This window comes from Zalophus californianus, chromosome 6, assembly GCF_009762305.2.
Source record: "Zalophus californianus isolate mZalCal1 chromosome 6, mZalCal1.pri.v2, whole genome shotgun sequence".
Taxonomy (NCBI): Eukaryota; Metazoa; Chordata; class Mammalia; order Carnivora; family Otariidae; genus Zalophus; species Zalophus californianus.
The window spans coordinates 89,620,480-89,641,642 of NC_045600.1; the positions used below are offsets into that span (position 1 = coordinate 89,620,480).

The 21,163-nt window shown below is 33.2% G+C and overlaps 1 protein-coding gene across 8 annotated transcripts in view; it reads right to left on the reverse strand.

Annotated features, from left to right (window-relative positions):
* MYEF2 (myelin expression factor 2) overlaps window positions 1-21,163 on the reverse strand; it is a 44,707-nt gene that overhangs the window by 4,882 nt on the left and 18,662 nt on the right. For 2 of the 8 annotated variants that reach the window (XM_027569755.2, XM_027569748.2), the window contains 15 exons: window positions 18,922-19,130; window positions 17,642-17,694; window positions 16,404-16,411; window positions 16,206-16,299; window positions 12,626-12,817; window positions 11,775-11,928; window positions 11,194-11,243; window positions 11,017-11,080; window positions 6,191-6,292; window positions 4,654-4,704; window positions 4,293-4,361; window positions 3,950-4,048; window positions 3,593-3,655; window positions 1,669-1,877; window positions 1,539-1,590 (listed from right to left, as the gene is read on the reverse strand). In XM_027569755.2, coding sequence (XP_027425556.1) covers window positions 1,539-1,590; window positions 1,669-1,877; window positions 3,593-3,655; window positions 3,950-4,048; window positions 4,293-4,361; window positions 4,654-4,704; window positions 6,191-6,292; window positions 11,017-11,080; window positions 11,194-11,243; window positions 11,775-11,928; window positions 12,626-12,817; window positions 16,206-16,299; window positions 16,404-16,411; window positions 17,642-17,694; window positions 18,922-18,961 — 1,300 coding nt within the window. In that variant the 5' untranslated portion in view covers window positions 18,962-19,130. The remainder of the gene's footprint in view (window positions 1-1,538; window positions 1,591-1,668; window positions 1,878-3,592; window positions 3,656-3,949; window positions 4,049-4,292; window positions 4,362-4,653; window positions 4,705-6,190; window positions 6,293-11,016; window positions 11,081-11,193; window positions 11,244-11,774; window positions 11,929-12,625; window positions 12,818-16,205; window positions 16,300-16,403; window positions 16,412-17,641; window positions 17,695-18,921; window positions 19,131-21,163) is intronic. The other 6 variants (XM_027569749.2, XM_027569750.2, XM_027569754.2 and 3 more) reach the window with 6 other exon arrangements.

Consider the following 21,163-nt stretch of genomic DNA (forward strand, 5'->3'; position numbering starts at 1 on the left):
CTGAACAACAGCTCCCAGTAAGCCAGGCAATCACAGGGATAAACAATCCATACATTTATAACCATTCTGTACCCACGTAACCCCTCTTTCACTTTCAGTATAGTATTTAATCAATTACGTGAGATACTCAATACCTTATTATAAAATAAGTTTCGTGTTAGAGGATTTTGCCCAACTGTAGTCTAATGTTAAATGTTCTGCGCATGTTTAAGATAGGCTAAGCAAGGCTATGATGCTCAGTAGGTTAAGCACAGCCCCATCGTAAGTTGAGGAAGATCTGTATAGACATTTAATAAGCAGACGGCTTGCTGGTGAGCCACTTACAGGCAGATATTGTCCAGGGAAGATGCCTGGAGCACCACTAGTCTCTTACTAAGAAGGAACCAAGCGTATATAATGAATAAGATCTGCTCAGAGTGCTTAACTCACTCATAAACACTTAACAAACTCTTACTGTATGTATCAAGGCAATGAAAAATGTTAGAAGAAAGATGACAGTTCTTGCATCAAGAGCCTCCATCTAGGAGGGAAGAAAACATGTGAGCAGATTATTACCACAGAGTTGGGTATAAAGTACCCTGAGAACATAGATGATAGCCATGTGACCACTTTGATCACAAGTAATCACTACCACTTTATGGTAGTAGCCAAAGGCTACTTTTGTGGGAGAATACTGAAGTTATTCACCTAATGATCTCAAAAAATTAAAAGATATATTCTAAATACTCCTAAGTTTCCATCAAATCTCAGAAACTGAATGTCCCTTTTCATCACTATATGGCACCTCTATAGCTTACCATTGTGATTATAGTTTCTGGGATACCATGCAATAGCAGAAAAGTACTGGCAGGAAATCTGTTATGTTGTTCCACTCACACTAATTCTCTCATTAAGAAAAAGGCCCTCTTTTAAAGTAATAAAACCATCTAATCTTCTACAGACTTAATGAACACAGTAAGGTTGTAGAGACAGCATCATCACAGCCAAGAACAGTTTATAAAAGGGCTAGAAGGGCCACCAGAATGTATCTAAGGAATTCCAGGCAGTGGACTCTATGCTACCAGCTAAGTTTCCTGTGTTGTGCAGGCAACAGAGTGTGCAGAATGGGTCTCGTCTATTAACTCCACATCATTAGGATGTCAGCATTTTGGGGTCATGTTGACAAGGCACTGCACTACACTACAAGCAAGGAAATAAATATACCCTTCATTAATATTTCCCACAGAAGAAAAAGTCTTTTTAAACGCAAGCAATGATGATATATTAACCTTTTAAGAATCAGGTAATAAAACAAGCCCTTTCTTTATCCACAGAAGACAATGATAGGCTCTACTCTGAATCTTGTTATTTAGTAGTAATTTGTACTGCTCTGTATCAGAAGACAGCAGAGTAATTTACTTGAAGTGGAATTAGACCTGTCGTACTATCCAGGAACAAACATCTGGACAGGTAAGGTCTAAACACAGTGTTTAAAAGTTTAAAATCATTTGTTCCTCCATAATCAATATTAACATGTCTGCAGTCATTAGCATACTTACCACACTGACTGAATTTCTCTTTTAGTTTCTGCCAAGTCAAGTCAAAAGGCAGCTAGAATGAAAAAAGGTATTAGTAACAGATATACAAAGAAAAAAAAAATTTAAGTATCCTTTACATTTAGTTGCTTACATTTCTGACAAATATCTGGTTGCCTTTGGAGCCTATTCTGTCTCTTATTCCGCTTCCCATGGGACCAGATAGAAATCCTCGATCCATATCGATGCTCCTTTCCAGGATAGCTCCTATACCTGGTCCCATTCTATCAAAGCTGGAGCTCATCCGGTCCAATCCCATCCCCATTCCTCCAGTCACATTGTTCATGCCACCCATGCCACCACCTGGATTTCAAGAAGGGAAGGGGGGTTTTGGGAATTTGGGTGTTTTTGTTTTAAAAATGGAAGAAAAAGGAGAAAGAAGAGGAAAAAGAGGAGGGAGAGAATCATTTTCGAGAAAGAAAGGGAGAGAAAAATTAATTCATTTATATAATTGGATCATATATAAACATAAAACCATTTTCATATACACAATAGAACAATCTTCTAAGAAACAATTTAATTTGTATACATTCAGTTAGTTGAATGTTAATGGCTAACTGACTCTGCTCATTCTAGCCACTACATAAATACGTCATACATATATACTTCTATAAAATTATATTCTGATCATAAAATACATCATATAAGTTATATAAACTCTCCACCAGTTATTGGATCCATTCATGTTATAGTAGCTTTTATCATTTTTCTTTAATAATACCATGTTTAATAAATGCCAGAACAAAGATATATGAAGTGAATTCAAATTATTACAACTCCAACACGTTAACTATTGATCTCATCATACTCTCCCACATTAATATTCTTTCACCTCAGTATCTTCTGTTTTTCATGCAATTTCTCTTTCATATCAATTCAATTTTCAATAACCACAGAAAAACCGAACTTTTAATCTCAATATTATATAGAACTTAAGGAGATAACAAAAAATGGAATCATACACCTTTGGCTAGAGCCTGAGAATTTAACTCACAGCTCATACCCAATTCATTGTTATGCACTGAGTCCCCTTTAATTAACTCCAGTCCTATTCATTCTCAAAATATCCTTTTTTCTTGTACTTACTATCCCCATATATAGAAATTCTAAAATTAACATCACCTTCAAATTGACTTTCCATGAATAACAAATATAAAGGTAGGAAAACAGAAGTATAAACACTGAGGTGAAAAAGGAAAGTAGAGAAGTTAGGATTAATGGAAAATGACCAAGGCTAAAAAAATGATGAAAGGGAATGAGAAGCAAGGTACAATGGAAGTAAATATCTTTAGCTGACAGGATTTTAGAAAAGTTCAAGTAGGCTGTATTTCCTATTTGTGAGATTTCAATCAATTAAAAGTCAGTAAAGTATGGAGAGCTCATAGAGACATGGCTCAGTAAGCAACAGAGATCAAAAACTGAGCCATGTCTTAAGACTTAATATAAGGCTTCAAATGTGGTAGTGGAAACAGATGGAAGACATGGGGCAACTACCCTTGATTCTGTCACAGGAAAAGTTTAAGAGGAGAGGAAATAAGCATCTCTTTCAACCTTAGCCCTCAACCTCAGGGGTCTCTAGAGGTATTATAACTGGGGTGATTCACCTGCATCTACCAAAAGACATAAGATGGTCACAGATGAAATAAGCCAGTCACCAAGAGCAGCTGTAGACAACAGGCAAGGGAACAAAGCTGGTGCTAAGGCAAAAGTTGCTCCTGACATGAGATCACAGAAATCCCCCGATTCCTTAGTTGGAATGGAGCTTCTTGGATTAGCTGACAGTTAACACATACTCTGGTGTTAGTTTAGAAATGTCAAAGAAGTAAAATTCAAAGTTAGTTTAGAAATTTCAAACAGTGATCAAACAGAAAAGCTAAGTATCAGAATTTCTCTAAATTATGACAAGACATATTAACACATAAGAACAAAGTATTACTACACTACAATAACTATTCTTGCAAAGTCTTTTGCAAGCACTCAAATATTACTAAATAAATTCTAGTAAAATTTAAACCTACTTATTCCAGATCCTACTGGACCCATGTTAGAAGCTCCTATTCTTCCTGCAATCATTGCACTGCCTAAACAAGGATGGAAAGATAATATACTAATTAATTTGAATAATCGTATTTTAAAATCCCCAAGGTACTATGCTCTCAGATGTACAGTAACCAAAAAATATTTCTAGAAATAGGGTTCAAATATATAATATACTGAAAAAGTGAGCGAGTACATTAAAATTCCTAAAGTGTTTTTCATCAAGTAATAAATTATGTGAAACATTATTAACTTCCAATCGTTCTTAAAAAAAAGGAAACAGACTCTGAACAATACGACCTGCAAAAAGAAAAGGAGAAATATGCAGCCAGCCCTACCAAGTCTACCAAAGGAATCTCCAAAGCTTCGATTTATTCCAATATCACCACGTCCAAAATCTCTCTCCATGCTACTAGTCATTGCACCACGGTACAGCTCTGAAAAGATTATGCAACAAATTAACCCTTTTTCAAGTGCATCAGAGTACATGGTAATCCATTTAGGAAAATTTTAAAACTAAACTGAAAAGACAGCAAAAGTCACAAATACAAAAAGGTCCGTGATTTACCAACTTACCTCACGTGCCATATAATATCCCCAGTCCCATCATGCCTGTCCCTATTCCCGATGCCCATATGCCCTCCGAAGACATCTACAGGACCCATTCCTACATTTACCTACCTCCCATTCGGCCAACTCCTCCAAATCCTCCCATGCTATTCATTGCTTCCAGACCACCAAACCCAATTCCTATGGAATAAAGATTAATTCTGAGATTTGACTGTTATATAGCCGAAAGATACATTTTGTAAATGTTAAGTCTCATCAGTAAGCTCTTCATCCACCCTACCTTGTCCAGGGCCTTCTAAACACATCAATTTCCATATCCCTTAAGTATGTACCAGGCTCAATTTCTGCTAGCAGCCTTTAGGTGTGAGCCAACAATAAACCATGATGTTTTTTTCCTTGGAATTCTCAACACAGCTTCTAATTTACTAAAAATCGTGATGGGTACATACAAAAAACAAATGCTTATACATACCTCCTCCAATTCTATTCATTCCTCCAAAACCTGGACCATCCATTCCCATACCTCAAATAAAATACACAGTATGTACGTTCAGTCAATCTTATTTTTATGACTAAAGAATGACATAACGCAATAAAACAAAAGATACCACTGGTCTAGTCATGATGGAACGCTAGAGAAGCAGCAGGGCACAGGTGGCTTGTGTGCTATGCCACATCAGCTGTCTAAGCTGATGAGTCTTCAAAGAGGCTTCTATGAATATTTATTGAATGAGAAAACAAAAGTCACTGGTCACACTCACATTCAAGCAGAGAATATCTACGACTAGGTAATCGTTCCCTCTTCTTTTTTTTTTCAACACACCACGCAAACACAAATATCACCACAGCAGATTGAGAGATCAAGTCAGAAAGTAAGGACTCTTTACATGGCAGCTAAGGGAGCAGTAAAAAACTAAAAATAAAAAAGCATGTGTTTAGGAGAGTGGAAGGCCTAAGACTAAGGGACAAAGTTTCTATCTGTTTGGGTCAGAATGATTACAGTATAGCTACCCTCATAATTTACAAGTTTAGCTATAGCATCTCAGCAGAAACAGGAATCTGACAGCATTTATTAGTCCATCAATTAAGACACAGTTCTTGAAGTATGGTCTGGGGTCCAATAAGTCAAAACTATTTCATTCATCACATAATATTAGGATATCTGACTGTTTTACTCTCATTCTCTCATGAATATAAGGTGTAATTTTCCAGAAAGTACATGTTGTCTGATACTGTAACAAACTAAATGCAGAAGCAGATACAAGAGCATGGCTGTCTTGCATTAAACCAAACATTAAAGAGATGTACAAAAAAGGTAAAACAATGCCACTCTTCTCACTAATTTTTTTGTATTGGAAAATACAACTTAGTTTCTTAAAAATTTTATTTATGTTAACACGAGTTTATTACTGTTATCTTAAATAAATATGTAAGTAGTTTTAAATTTCTAAGTTTTAATTTCTAATACAGTCAACATTGACAAACCTAACTACATAAATGAAAGCACTTTGGGATCCTCAACGAAATTTAAGAGAGTAAAGGGGTTCTGAAACCAAAAAGTTTAAAAAACTAATCTTCAAAGACAAACTGTAAATTAGCCCAGGTAAAGAGCCAAACAGCTCTCTGGAAAGCTACCTTCCCAGCTATACATATAAATTTAACCTGCTTATGATAGGGTAGCATTTTAGTCAAATACAAATACTGTATATCCACAACACACAAGGCACTACATTGAAACATTTGCCTTCTGCCTTACAGACATTTTAAAATCCAAATTGCTAAAAGACTAGCTACAACACAACAGGCCTCAGAGGAACCTGACTGACCTTTGCTCACCCTCTTTCATGTTCTCTGGTCTTGAGGTTTCATTCTTTTTTCAGACTGAATGACATCCTAAATGCTCAACTATAAAGAGAGTCCTTTGGACATTATTACAAACTAGTAAATGTAAGCTTTGTAATCTAGCAAATGTACCATTTAAAAAGAAATAAGAATGTGAGAATACTCACCACTTGGACCTAAATTTCCCATTACACCACCTATGTTCAACTGGCTGGCACTAATAGGCTGTCCGCCTGGACCAAGTCCCATTCCAATGCCTCCAAGACCGCCTAAAGCATAAATAAGAATATTACTAACCCATATATAATTACCTAACTGGCACTAAATAAATTTTTTAAAGCTAGATGCCTGCAGTAAAATTTCCAAAATTTTGCAAATTTGCAAATAAGAGCACTGGTTCTTGCTTTCATCAGAATGCAGCACACTGAAGTCTCACTAAAATACCATTTATTAATAAGAAGTGTTTTATGAAGCAGGCCCATCTTATATCCTAGGTTCAAGGCATACTGAAAAGGATTAATGAAATACGAAGAGGATTTTGAATATTATATACCTTATAAATGATATACATATCTGAAAATGAGAACCTTGCTCAAATTTTAGAACCACTTAAAATAGAAGAATTACTTTTAAGATGCTTTAAGTCAAACTAAAAAATCAACAACAATGACAACATAATATTGAATAAAACAAATATTACATTACCTGGTTTTGTCCATGACATATTTATTGACATTTATATGGTACCTTAAGTGTTTTCACATCTATTTTCCATAGAGGAGGAAATTTTTGAGACCTTAAGTTACTTGTATAATGCCATTTAGCTATGTGATTAAGCTAGGACCAGAATTTAAGTTTTCTGTCTCTAAACCCAGTATTCTTTTTACTAACTCTCTTAAAATAAACTAATTAAATTTGTTGAAAATAGACTTTAAGAAGTTGATTTCATGAACTTAAAGACTTAACATCTGAGTGGGAATTATTTTATTCTACTAAATCTGAGTATGGCTTTAAAGTTCTTGCTAGTCAATGTAGCAATTAAGTGGTAGGGCTGAGAAAATGATATGCCATATATATTTTTTAAAAGATAAAGTACAGAAGCATGTTGTGTTAAGTTGGAAAGATTAATGTGATCTGGTAAATGAAATACCTTTTTTCAGCTCAGTTCCTAAAAATGGTCTAACTGAAAGCAATAGCACATTTGACTAACAGCAATGCTCATGTCTACACCTAAAACTCGTATTTTCATCTCTGATATCATTCGTCATTAAAAAGAACCAGGACTCCTCGAAATTAGGCCAATCCCATGTCTCTGGGACCAAAAAAAAAAAAAAAAAAAAAAATCTTCCCAGATCTGGAAAATCAAGTTCTACCAAAAGTAAGAGTGTCAGCAGCATAGGAAATGAGAAGGCTCCCACTTAACAAGTTACAATAATCTGAGCAAAATAAGAGAAGGGAAAAATGAGGACATTAATAATTATTAACTAGAAAAACTAACTGATTCTGTCAAAGTCTATGAATTCATATTATATCTCAATAGAGAAGAATATGTAAAAACATGAATCTCAAAAGAAGAGATCTAGAAGAAGTCTCAATACAACAGAGGATATTTTTTTATCTAAATAAAAAGAAGGGTACTAATAGTGCAAAAGTAAACCAGAAGCCCCTGCAGAAAGCCAGGCAGGATCTTGAAAGATGATAAATAATAAGTGATAAGGTAAATTTGGTTGAGGGAGAAAAAGACTGCCCTGTAAAGAAATAAAAGGCAATATTCAAAGACACATGAGCTGAGAATTTTCCAGAATTTACTTTAAAAAAACTGAATCCTCATATTGTGAAGGCTCAGTAAAAAGTAATTCATACCCACACTGTAGAAAACTGCATACCAAAGACAAGTATCTTAAAATCAGCTACATGAAGAACAAAGATTACCTATAAAGAAAGGACATTTCAACTGACAGTTGACTTAATATAGCAACAATGGAAGCCAGAAGACTGGGATATTTTCAAAGTGCTGAGACAAAATAACTACCAATCTTAAACTGCAAACCAGCAAAACTATCTTTGAAGATATTTAGAGACTATCCAAAATTGAGAAAATTTACTAACAAAAGATCCTCATCGCAAGAACTTTTAAAATATATCCTTCAGGGAAAACAAAATTAGTGCCAGGCTCTGTGAAAGCAGAGAAAGGTAAGATAAAAAAAAATGGTAAATAATAGTAATGTCAAATTTGGGGGACTAAAAAAAAGCAATACAGAACTAAGACAATGAGCAATAATAGCTCCTAATTCAGTAGAAAAGTGATCAGAACTAAAACATTCAAAGATCACTCTATTATTGAATAAAAGCATAATTACATTAACTCCAGACTTCATATCACTATATTAAAAATCCAGGATAACCACTAAATGAGAAAGCAAGATAGGAGAAAAATATTTGTAAAAAAAAAAAAAAAAAAAAACCAGAAAAATATAATACAAAATAAGGTAATGGGCATTAATGCAAATAAATCAATAAATGTGAATAAACAAAACAAAGCTGTTGTATCTACATTAATATTAGACAAAAGACTTAGTTACTAAAGATAAAATCATTTTAAAAAGATAAAATTTTGATTCATTGGGAAAATATGTCAGTTCTAAACTTGGATGTACCTACTAAGTTAGTTTCAAAATACTTAAAGTAAAAACAAGAAAAAATAAGACAAATCCAACATTCTAGTGGGAAATTTTACCATATACATCCCTCAGTAATTGACAGCACAAGCAGACACGATTATTAATAGAGACATAAGAAAATGTAAATGATTAAAAAATTTAATTTAATGGACATATATAGAACACTGCACTCACCAAGCACACCTGGAATATATATTAAAATAGTGCCATATATTAGGCCATAATGCAAAGTCCAAATTAATTCCAAGAATCACAATCATATCTTCTCTGGCCACACTGTTTAGTTAAAAATTAGTAAGAAAAAGCCCCATACAGTTAGAAACTCAACAATGTATGACTTAAGAAGAAATCATAATAGTAATTTAATAAAAACTAAATCACAATAAATACTCCATACCAAAACCTGTGTACAACGGCTAAATTTAATAGTTATAACTACTTTTACTAGAAAAGAGAGGCTGCAAAATGAGTGCAGTAAACATTCAGCTTAAGGAATCTGGACAAAAATAAGAAACTAAACCCAAAGAAATAGAGAGAAAAAGTATTAAAGCAAAGACCAGAAATTAAGATACAAAAATGAAATTCACGTCTTTGAAAGCACTAATTAAACTGAAAAATCTAAGCAAAACTGACCAAGAAAAAAGAGAAATTGCAAACCTTTGGAATTTATCAGAGAGAAGAACTATAGATGTAGCAGAAATTTAAAAGACTATTTTATGCCAATAAATTTGAAAATGAACAAAAATGGTAAAAATCTTAGAAAAATAGAAATAACCAATACTGATTCAAGAAGCAATAGGAAATATGAACAATCATTAGTTCAAGTCTTCCCCCAAATAATACAGGAAGGCCAGACAGTATTACAAGTAATTTCTCATGAACACTGAGAGAACAGATTATTCTAACAGAAAAAGAATAAATACTCCCCAACTTAGTACTGTTTCTAATGGCCAAAAACTAGAATAACCTAAAAAAACAAAAATATATATATAATGTGGTATTAAGCAAGTTAAAATGAAGGAACTACAGCTACATCAATATAAATGCATCTCAAAAACGGTATTAAACCAAAAACAGCAAGCTGCAGAATAATATATACAATATGATGTCACTCACCCCAAATTTTATATCCAACAAAACAATTTCATGTAGTATTTATGGATGTATAAATGCGTAGACAAATGACTAAAGCCTAAGTGATAAACACTATATTCCTTAAGTTGTTTCCTCTTGGTATGGTGTATCTGGTGGTCAGGAGAGAGGGGGAGTCTCAACTTTATCTGTAAAATTTTACTTAAAGAAAACTCATCTAAAACAAATATGGCCTGTGATAACTACAGGAGTAATTTTATTTTTGTCTGTATATTTAAAATAGTCTACGATTAAAAAACTTTAATAAAAACCAGAGATGGTATAGTAAAATAGGAAGAACAAGAGCTAGTATTTTTGAGTATGTACATTATACCAGAACTCTTCTAAGTGCTTTACATATATTAACTCATGCAACACTCATGCCGGACCCATGATAAAAGTGCTATTATCATCCTCATTTTGCAGATGGAGCATTGAGACAGAGATGTTAAGTACATTACACTGTGTTATAATCATTTGGAAAACAATTTGATAATACTGACCAATGAGCATACCTGAGAACCTGTATATCTACTTGAAGGAAATAAAAAACATACCAAGTATTTGTATGCAAAGACATGAATTACTCTGTTGATAATTAAAGAGAAAAAGTTAAAACAAATATACCAAACATAACTGCAAAATAATTATGGAGCATCTATACGCAGACTATTATACATCGAAATAATTATGGAGCATCTATACGATAGACTATTATACACCTAATAAAAATACTTGGAAAGAATTTTCAACATGGAATATAGCTTATTAATGTTAAACACACACAAAAAAATACAAAATTATTTATATGGTAGTACTCAAGTATGTAAAAAAATACACATATAAAGAAAAGCTAGGAAAGATACACAAAAATGTTATAATGGAGTCTACTTGTGGTAAAATTAAAAGGACTCCTTTTCCCTTCATGTATATGAACTTACCAAATTTTTTTAGTATGTATGGCTAGTATAACCAGGAAAAACCACCAAAAAAAAATGATACATACTCATCTTTTCACTCTTCCTCATCATGACAACCTACCGCCATAACTCCTAAAACTAACCCACCCTAAACTGAGGGCAATTTGCGATATACGCACAAAAATAAAGAGTTTTGCTTAGCATGTAATAAAATTGAAAAACAGGTAGTCTGCACTGTTTCTAATAATAACTTTTACTTACGTGGTAACTGTGGTGTTTTACTATCATGTGAACGGTAGTCTTCATGAGGGACAGACTTGTCATCCTAATTGCAAAAAAAGTTTATTATATGGTTAATTCATAACTGAAAGGATCTATAATGCAGAGGAGAGCAGATAAAAGATTTGAAGAGGGCTGAAGTGATATATAGGAACTCACCATTTTCACATGCATAGGTCTATCAAACAAAAACTGCCCATTGAACATAGCTGTTGGTTCAGTCAAGGAAACTCAGTTAAGACTATAAAATTATACTTGAACACACATTTTGAATAATCTTCGACTACCTCCATAATTTTAACATCTTTACTATTGTACTTATTTGTATTAGTCTCTTCCATATACTCAAAGAAAAATCTTGAATTCTTTGCTTTACAGTTTTACTTTATAAATAAAATATAATCTAATTCAACCACTGAAAAAAGAAAATTTAACAAGGCTTCATTTAAAGCAACGGCATTAATGTACAATGGATTACATTAACTGTCAACAGCAGATATACATACAATTAGTTGTGGTAGGAAGAGAAAGTAGAAAGAAGTTCATACCAGGCTTATACCTAGCTAATTCAAGTTTTAAGAGTGACTTTAGTACTTGGACATAGTAAAGGTTTTATGTGCTGGAGACTTAAGTCTAATACACATTTCTAAGCCAGGCAACCTTAAATTCCATGATCCCCACAAAATGGTATCAAGCTTCTTCAACCTTATTAAATAATGCTAAAGTGTAAATCAGGATACAAATTGCTTGAACTGCTTCAATTGCTTGTTCAAAAGTGACTGTGCCCATTCCTCTGCTCTTGCCATCTTTGTCTTCTTTAATATCTGCCCGCTTTACAGTTCCAGCTATGCTGAACACCTCCTTTAGCTTCTTCCAACCAACTTTGAAGTCAAGCTTAACATAAAATTATATAAAGTTACATACCTAATAAACCCTTCTTCCCATTTATAAATAATACAAACAAATCTTTTCTAAACTGTCAAAACTATAAAGTATACTTCTTGTTAGACGGTACATTAAGAATATTCAAGTAGAAACATCTTCAGTTGTTTAAAATCAATTAAGCTACATCCACACTGTTCCTTCTCCTTAATTTTTTAATTCCTGAAATAGTCTCTCAACTGCCCAATCCTGTTTTATACATTTGAAACTTGCACATCTATTTTTACTGAGAGAAATTCAGATTTTGGAAAGTACTGTTGATATCACTGACTTTCAAAAGCTTTGAACAAATGACAAACCAACTACAACGTGCACATTCACAAATATCAAATAACAAAGCTAAAGAAAGAAATCCATTTCCCAATATGAACAAAAATCACATATAATGCAAGTAAATATTTTCAAGAACTGCTTAAGTATTTATAAATTCCACAGTTCTCTTTTAAAGAATCCTACTCATATTTACACCCTAATCTTACATATGTAGACTTAAATTGGGTTCGAGTTTATAATAATTACTGTTTCGCTTACTGTAGTTAAAAATAAGCAAAATGTTCTATAAACCTACAGCCCGTTCATCTAATTTAATAATCTCATGATTAGAATTAAATACTGAATGACAAAATTTTAGACTAAAGCTTAAACTTACATTAGCAACAAAAATTGTGGAACCAAGTCTACCAGCCTGCAAATTACTGATAACCTCAGGAGGAATGTTTGGATTATTGAGAATGGAAGGTGGTAAATTCATCAACCCCGATCCCATATCGGGTACATGTCCTCCTGGAAATGATCCTCCTGTTCGTTGCAATGCCCTACGAGCATTTTCTCCATCAGGATCCTATAACACACATTGAACGTTAAATACCACTAGATACATCAGTAAATCTGTATCATTAAAATAACAACTTCAAATTCTACAGTAGCTATCCCAACTGGCTCAAATTATTGGCTCTCTTGAAGAGTGAGCTTTTTTTTCTTATCCAGGGAATTCAGTCCCATAAAAACCTGTGGACAGACAAAAGATTTCAGTCTCCAGGGGTGTCAATTAAATACCTCTTTCCAATCACTAAAGTCACTTAAGAACTTGAAATTAGTTTAATTTTGCCCTCATACTAGTGTACAAATATATGACCCAACACATAAATATACATAATTCAAGAGGAACAAAATACTTACTGTTGACTCTTTTCTTTCCGAAATGCAGTAATGGTGAATTCTCACCACTGGATGCCCAAGGCAATGCCAAATCAGACTAATTCAAAGCTTTGCAACAGTGGAACAGACTGTTATAAAACCCAGGAATATTGGGGTAAAGGGAAACTTTTATAATGTGTAAATTTCATTCCTAAACAAAATATAATTACCCACTTTCCAACCTTTTTCCTTCCTCAACAATGATTATAATCTGACAATTGATTATTACCAGAGATGAAGAAGTGGAGGAATGATAAAGGCTAAGTGTCCAAGTAAAGAATAATAAACATTGCTTTTTATTAAGTTCATTAACTTTATAACAGAAATATTCTACCTTTAAACAAAACTAAAAAAGCGAATTTAAACGTACTTCTCACTCATCTCACTAGGTGGAATGCAAAAAACAAACAAAAAAAAACACATAAACACACTGATAGACTATAATACCAAATGATAATGATAAATGTAACCATCAGTGCTACTCTGCTGGTCTCAGTCTAGGGATACTAATAAAAAGAAAGTTCGATAACCTTAAGAAATTCTCTAGGAAGGCTGGGAGGATAGAAGGTGAAAAAGTAAATGCAAGAATAAAGGTATACCAGCTTCCAAAGTATTTCTTCACCATGAAAAAATAAAAAGAAATACAGAAGTAAAGAAATAAGTGTTTTGAAAAATGCTATAAAATTTTTAAGTTAATAAATAATAAATGCTTCAGGTCTAACTAAAGCTTCAAAAACTTGTACAAATGCAAAATTTAGGATAGTGGTCACCTAGGGGAGAGGAGGAGGGATAGGAGAGGTGCTTCATAAACTATTAAGATAGGCTGATTGTCCTTAACATCTTAACATTAATAAAGCATCTTCCTATATTTGTCTTTTTATATTTGACATATATATAAATATGTGTACACACAAAAATATATACCTACACATATAAAACACATAAAACATATATAAAATACAATTTATCTAAAACAAATTAACCACTGTATAACACGATTTTTATTCCTCTTTTCCCCTTGGATGACAGCCTGCCAGTCACCACCAGCTATTGCTATTAGAGGGCCTATAAGCTTTTAACTGCTACTAACCCCCATTTAATACAATGAAAAAACTCAATTCTAATATCTGGTAAGGAATACTGGAAATATATTTTCCTTAGTATGTTCTCACTAGTAGTTTTAGCCCTGAGCTCAGCTACCCCTCTGTAAATTAGATATTCCCAGAAAAGGGACCTTTATGATATTAATCCAAAAAAGCTAACTGAATAAAGAATACCTCTTCATTTAGCTAGGCCAAACTCGGTTATTTTTCTCTCTTAAAAAAAGTTTAAAATGGAAGTATCCTACATCAATTTGGATCACATAACTCTATACTAGGGTCTCTGAAATATTACACATAATAGCACATCCATGATGTGCTAAAACTTAAAATAACAAACAACATGGGCTTGACCTTTAGCATAAAAACCACCACATAAATGGCTGGCATAGACTACAACAGTCTAAACTTTCTCTACTAATTCTCCACTTACCAGTCAAAATATTAAAAAAGAAAAATAACGAATGAAAGAACCCCCAGACTCAAACAGAATTAGAGGAATTCAGAAGCTGACTCCAATAAAGGGATTTGGGATACTTGTATTTGTTGGTGGCATGGCCTTTAATTTTAAGCTATTATCACCTCATACTCAGGATCAAGAGACCAACAACCAGTAACATTCCCGTGGACACGAATAACAACAATCAATTATTATTACAGCTAATATTTATTGTGTAGTTATTTAATATTTTGAGCAATGTGCTAAGTACTTTATATAATAACATCACAATCATAGTAGCTAACATTTATCAAATGCTTTATATATATTAACTCTGAGTCCTTATAAAACTATCAGATAGCTTCTAATATTATTCCCATTTCAGCGATAAGGAAACAAAGAAATAGAGAGTAATCAGAGTTAGGCAATTTGTTAAGTAGTTAAAGGTAAGTAATTTGCCGAGTCACAGATTATCTGATACCAGAGCCTGAATTCTTTACCATGTTATCTCATTTAATCCTCATAAAAACCCAATCAGGTGAATCCTATCAGAGTACTATTATAATTACTGAGGTTTAGAGAATAAGTAACATGCCTAGTCACAGAGTTAGAAAGTGATAGAGGTGGGACTCAAATCATTACTATACCAAACTAAACTGTGACCCACAGTAGTGCTCTACTACCACTGACTTGCAACCTTGCTGGTGGAGACTCTTCGGGGTCCTAACATACAATCTCAATCATTTGTAATACAGAATTTAGCAAAAATATATACATAACTGGTCTGTGATCCAACTATTCAGATAAGAGTAACAATATGAACTAAAGGTAGACATGAGAATGACTTCTGTTCAAGTTAATCATTACCAAGGTCAATTACACTTAAGTATAAATAGTTTTTTATCTATCTTCCGATCATTCTTTTTTCAACGGATTTATACTGCTACAGTTCCACACAAAGGGAATACCTCCACTTTAGAGGTTTTCAAGTTCCAATTACAAATTTCACTAACTGATTCATAAGTTTTCTTAAATTTTAATCTGGCACAGTTTCAAGGTGATTTTAATTAAAAGTGAGTATCAATCTTATTCAAAGCCGTAAGGTATTTGCATTATTAAGCAACCTTTTATTATCAACTACAAGAATATCTATTATATTTCTCAAATTAAGCAACACAATCTAAAAATTGAAAATGTCTATACCAAATGAAGTCAGCACTTAAAGTTTGCCATCTTCAAATATCTGAAATTTTTTTAATCATGTACCTCTGCTTATAATAACTTACAACAAATCAAATATATAAAACTGCTTAAAGGCAAATAGGAAACCATGTACAAGCAAAACTATGATCAATTATATAAAGCTTTGATAAGCATCTATGTTAAAAAAAAAAAAGCTGTAGTCAGAGAAATACACCCCCAAAGAAGAAAATCAAAGAAAACATGTCCTTATATTCAAAAGTTTAAATTATTCCAAATATAAGAACTCTTACCTCTTTAATATTCAGGGGTCTTCCACTAAGATCATATTTGTTCATAGTTTCTAGTGCTTTCTTTACAAACTCTTCATCTTTGAATTCAACCACACTTAATGGGGAAAAAATTTATAGGAAATGTTTATTTACTAAGTTTTCTTTTTCCCAGTCAGAAGTTTAAATTTGACTTAAGATACTTTAAAAAAAAATTCTTACCCACAACCCTATATCCAGGTAGATTTGTCAATATATGCAAAAGAAAAAAAGTTTTAGATCAGTAGATGAAGTTAATGGCCGACTGTGATATTAAAGTCATTAAAAGCAATCAATAATACAATTACATTTTGTCTTTTACACTTCCAGAACATAATAGGCAAATGACCACAAATTTTCTGTCAATGTTTAAATCTATCTATTTAAGACAGTAAAATCTAGCATTTAACAATCTTGGAGCAAATATTTACTCCTCTAATATTTACTCTTAGAGGACTCTTCTTTAAATTAAAACTGAGTAGCGTCATTGCACAAATTCAATCAAAAGCAACTCAAGGAAATAATTGAAGGTTTCGACATACCTATTCTTATATTATTACGAATATTTCCAAAAGATGTATGATGCACAAGTTTTACGTTTATCTTTCAATTTTATTAAAATCAAAATAGGAAATAACCTCATTTTTAACTAAGTTCTCTATTAGAGAAAACTGGCTGCACACAATTTAACAGCATCCAGTTTAAGTATGTAAAAAAAATCACCTATGCTAAAGAAATTCATAAAATCATTTTAAAATAATTGTCATTATTACTGTTTGAAGTGCCATTTGAATGTGATGACAAAGCTTTCCTCATGCACCCAACTGGTTTTTGCAATATAATTTAACACTTTTAAAAGCTTTCCATTGTATTCTTCAGTGTATTGCTTTCTTGTTGCTAAAAATCAAAATCTACTTATCAACCAATTCCTTCTATGTCAATTTAATCATCAATGTCATTCATACCAATTGGTCAGAGCCCTGCCTCTTATGTAGTCTTGCAGGCTACCAAATTAAGTTCTTCAATATAAGTTTCAAACATACATTCTGAATTAACACCTTTAAGCTATGGGCTTCTCACAGAACTCTTAAGGGAATATTATCAATTCAGTAACTTTTAAAATATCCTTGAAGACATCAAAACACAACAAAAAAAAATCCCGTATTAAAATCTATTGGCTAAGAAGAAGCATTACCCTAGAGCATTAGAAAAGTGAATGCCCTTTATGAAACCCATCCCTTCCAGGCAGCTAGTTTGGTTTGGATAAGTGTCAGACTTGCTAGTATAAAGCCTCAAATCTTGCATTATAAAGTAAAACAAAATGAAACTTAAGTTTCCAAAAACTGGTACAAATATTATACAAAAAAGTAAACTGCTGAGGAACTTTTAAACCTCAAGCAGATATTGCCCACAGCACTTACCCTTGATTTTCCTTCCGCATCCTTAAAGAGCTCCACGTATGTAACCTCACCAACTACATAAGACATACAAAAGGAAGATACCAAGAAACAATACATTTAAACACCAATATCTTGCTTTACTGCACACCTGTGCACAACTCTACAGAAAAGCACCTATTATTCACCAACAATCAAAACCAGACCAACATACCTCCTATCAATGGCTATGTAAATTTAACTAATTTTCTGAAATGTACATCATCCACGTTCTCTAAAAAAAGCTAACAACCATATTAACCTAATTCATACTACAGATCATATTTTGGCCAGCATGATATAGTTGGTGAACAAATGCACATATACATACAAATGGTCCCTTAGCCTATCATATTAAAAACATCAACATTAACACTTTTCAAATAACTTTGGTCGCCTACACACAACAGCTGTTTTAAGGTGACTTTCTACCTGAATGTCTTCAATCATATTTGCCATCAGTAAACTAAATTTACAAGTCATGCTTCACAGCAAGCCACACACTTTCTAAATAAAGTCAATGAATAAAACCAATCAAATAGTTGTCACCTTACAACAGATACACCAATGCAAATTTTTTTTTTATTTATTAGAAGAGATCAGCCTCAAAGCCAAGTACATAGTTTGCAGGACGGTTGAAACTCAATTTTTCAAGAGATAACAAAACTAACTTTTACAAGATCAAATATTAAAATTATTTTTCCCCAAAACCAACCATGTATATAAAATGAAGGTTTTCAGGTTATTCTAAAAACAAAACTGCAACAGCAGTAACGCAATTTTAATATAGAACTGCAGAGACAGCATCATGGCATTCATGACAATGCAAACAAAATGAACTCCACAGCCAGATTCCAGACTCCACCAAGATAATAACAAAACAGCTTTTGGAAAAAAATAATCAGACCTTATTATTCATACTTTAACACGCTAAATGTATTGCTTAACTAATGCAATAGTCCTTTAAAAATCTATAAAAACTTCAACTAGACAAAGCAATCACTTTAACAAAGTTCTTGGTGGCATGCATATGCTGGCTCACTACTATACCACTAAAATGGGAAAAAAAAACTTCATTTATCCATATGACTTTGTAATGAAATTGTGTCAAGTGAAAGAGAAGGAAAAGATTAATTCATGTCAAGAAATAAACAAAAATCAATTTTTTGAGTCTGTGTGGCTCAAGGGAATAAAAAACTTTTACTTAGGTCCCTCCCCCTTCTATATGAAGATTATCCAACAGTGGGTTTATCAGGGATGGTTACCTTTTTCTCTCATTAGATCTTTAATAGCTTGCCATTTCATGTCATATGGGATGTTGCTAATGAAAACTCTGTTTCGATTTGGACCCTTCTTTTCTCCAGTGCCTGAATTCTTGTCTTTTGAGTAAGGATGAAATCTATTGGCCTTCTTATTTCCTGAAGATTTTTCTTTTAATTCAGATTTATCTTCTTTGACTGATTCATCATTCTCCCTATGAATTAAAAACAAGAAGAAAACCTCAGTCATGTTTCTAATAATAGAAGCCTACATTACATAAATATTTTATATTTATCACTTCACAAAACTCTCCATTAAGTTACACCTTAGCAAAGCAGCTGGAGAGTCAGCTTGCTTGCTTTGAAATTACCCAGTACTATTTCAAAGCAAGGATTTGGGCATTTTACCAAACTTCTCATTTAACAATCCTCCTTTTTTTCCATATTAAATAGCTGCAGCATCCAGTCTCCCAGCTTCTCCCATCATACTACTTAATAAATATTATTAGAACCTAGCAAGAGGGGAAAAGGGGTGATTTTATTCCTATAATAGATATAACTGCCTTCTTTAAAGAAGCGTTAACTTCCTAAGCTTCAATCAGAACTCTATAAAGAATTAATTTGCAAAAGGATACCCTGAAAAAAGTTCCATCTCTTTAAGGTTAATAGTTTCTTCACATAACTTTTCTCCTCCTTGCTTAAAAACATAATTAAAATACATAGTTATATTATCTATATATGCATACATTCCCCTGACTTGTAAATTTTTTCTATTCCCAATTTTGATCGATGCAATTAATTGGTAAGGTATACTAATATTTTCATACTCAATATTTTCTGTGTATTAACTTATAAACTAGGTTAGGGTACTTCATAGAATCATACAATTTTTACTGGTAGTTATTACCTAGAAGGTGGGATGGAGTGGGAGTGGAGATGGGAAGCAGTACATAAAGGCAACACAAATCAGAATTTTATAAATCTACTTTTTAAAAGACCCTAACTGGAAAAAAATTTAATTTATAAGACTGCAATCATAATGCAACTATATGATGCTACCCACCAACCATCCATAACATGTAAATATATGCTTAAAGTAAATCTTATAGATAAAAATCTGGGTATATATTGTAAAAATGTAATTTACTTTTCAAAAGTAATCTTTTTTTACAGAAGAAATAACAATAGGTTTCTTTTAAATCACTAATTACTCTAGTGAATCTAAAACTATTTAATTAAAACTTCAATTTAAAGTAATTTTCCAAGCGGTGCCCGGGTGGCTCAGCTGGTTAAGCCTCCGACTCTTGATTTCCGCTCAGGTCATGATCTCAGAGCCCTGCATCTGGCTCCGCATTGGGTGTGGGGCCCTTAGGAATCCTTCTTTCCCTCTCCCTCTGCCCCTCCCCATATGCGCTGCCCCTCCCCCCAGGCTCTCTCTCTCTCTCCCGCTCTCTAAAAATATAAATAAATAAATAAATAAATTTTCCATAAACATATACAAATAAAAATCTCTGGGAATGACATTCAGAAATCCAAATCTTTTAAAGCTTCTGGCGTATTCTAACAACAAAACAGGCTTCATAATCCACGCTCTAATTTATCTTCTAAGCCAAGCAACTGTGGGAATCTATACACTGTAGTGCTCCACACACACTTATTGTGGTCATCTGTTCCATGATATACTGAACTTTCTAGGCACTACTTTTCTGAACAGGTTACAACACAGCCATAAACATACTATGTAAAATTCTGTAAGAACAAAAACGATCTGCTTTGCTATGAGCAGCATCTAGCATTGTGATGCACATACCATGTCACTCAATAAATATTAATTTTTGAATGCATGAACAGTCAATTAAGAACCCATCCTAATCTGAGCACAGATGGTGCTGCTGTCTGCCAGAAAAACTGCTAAAATCAAGGAAGAGACATTAAGGGCCAAACTTCCTCTGCCACCTTTTCAGACCTCGACAGGGGCACCTTTCCTGTCAAACATCTTCTCTCACCAGAAATGGCACGGCCTAGAAGCGGTCTTCACAGCTGTCCAACTCCACCAAGCACCTACCTGTCTGAATAGTGTGCCTCTTCTGAAAATGGCAGGAAGCAGCCAAAAGGTACAGAGGCATGAATACAGTAGATACAGGAACTCTTCTTTTTAACCCCCCAAAGAGCTCATTTACATAGTAGACTGAATTCAAAGAATGTCTTTTTAAAGTAACTAAGTCTCTGTTCAGGTAAGCAGACGTCT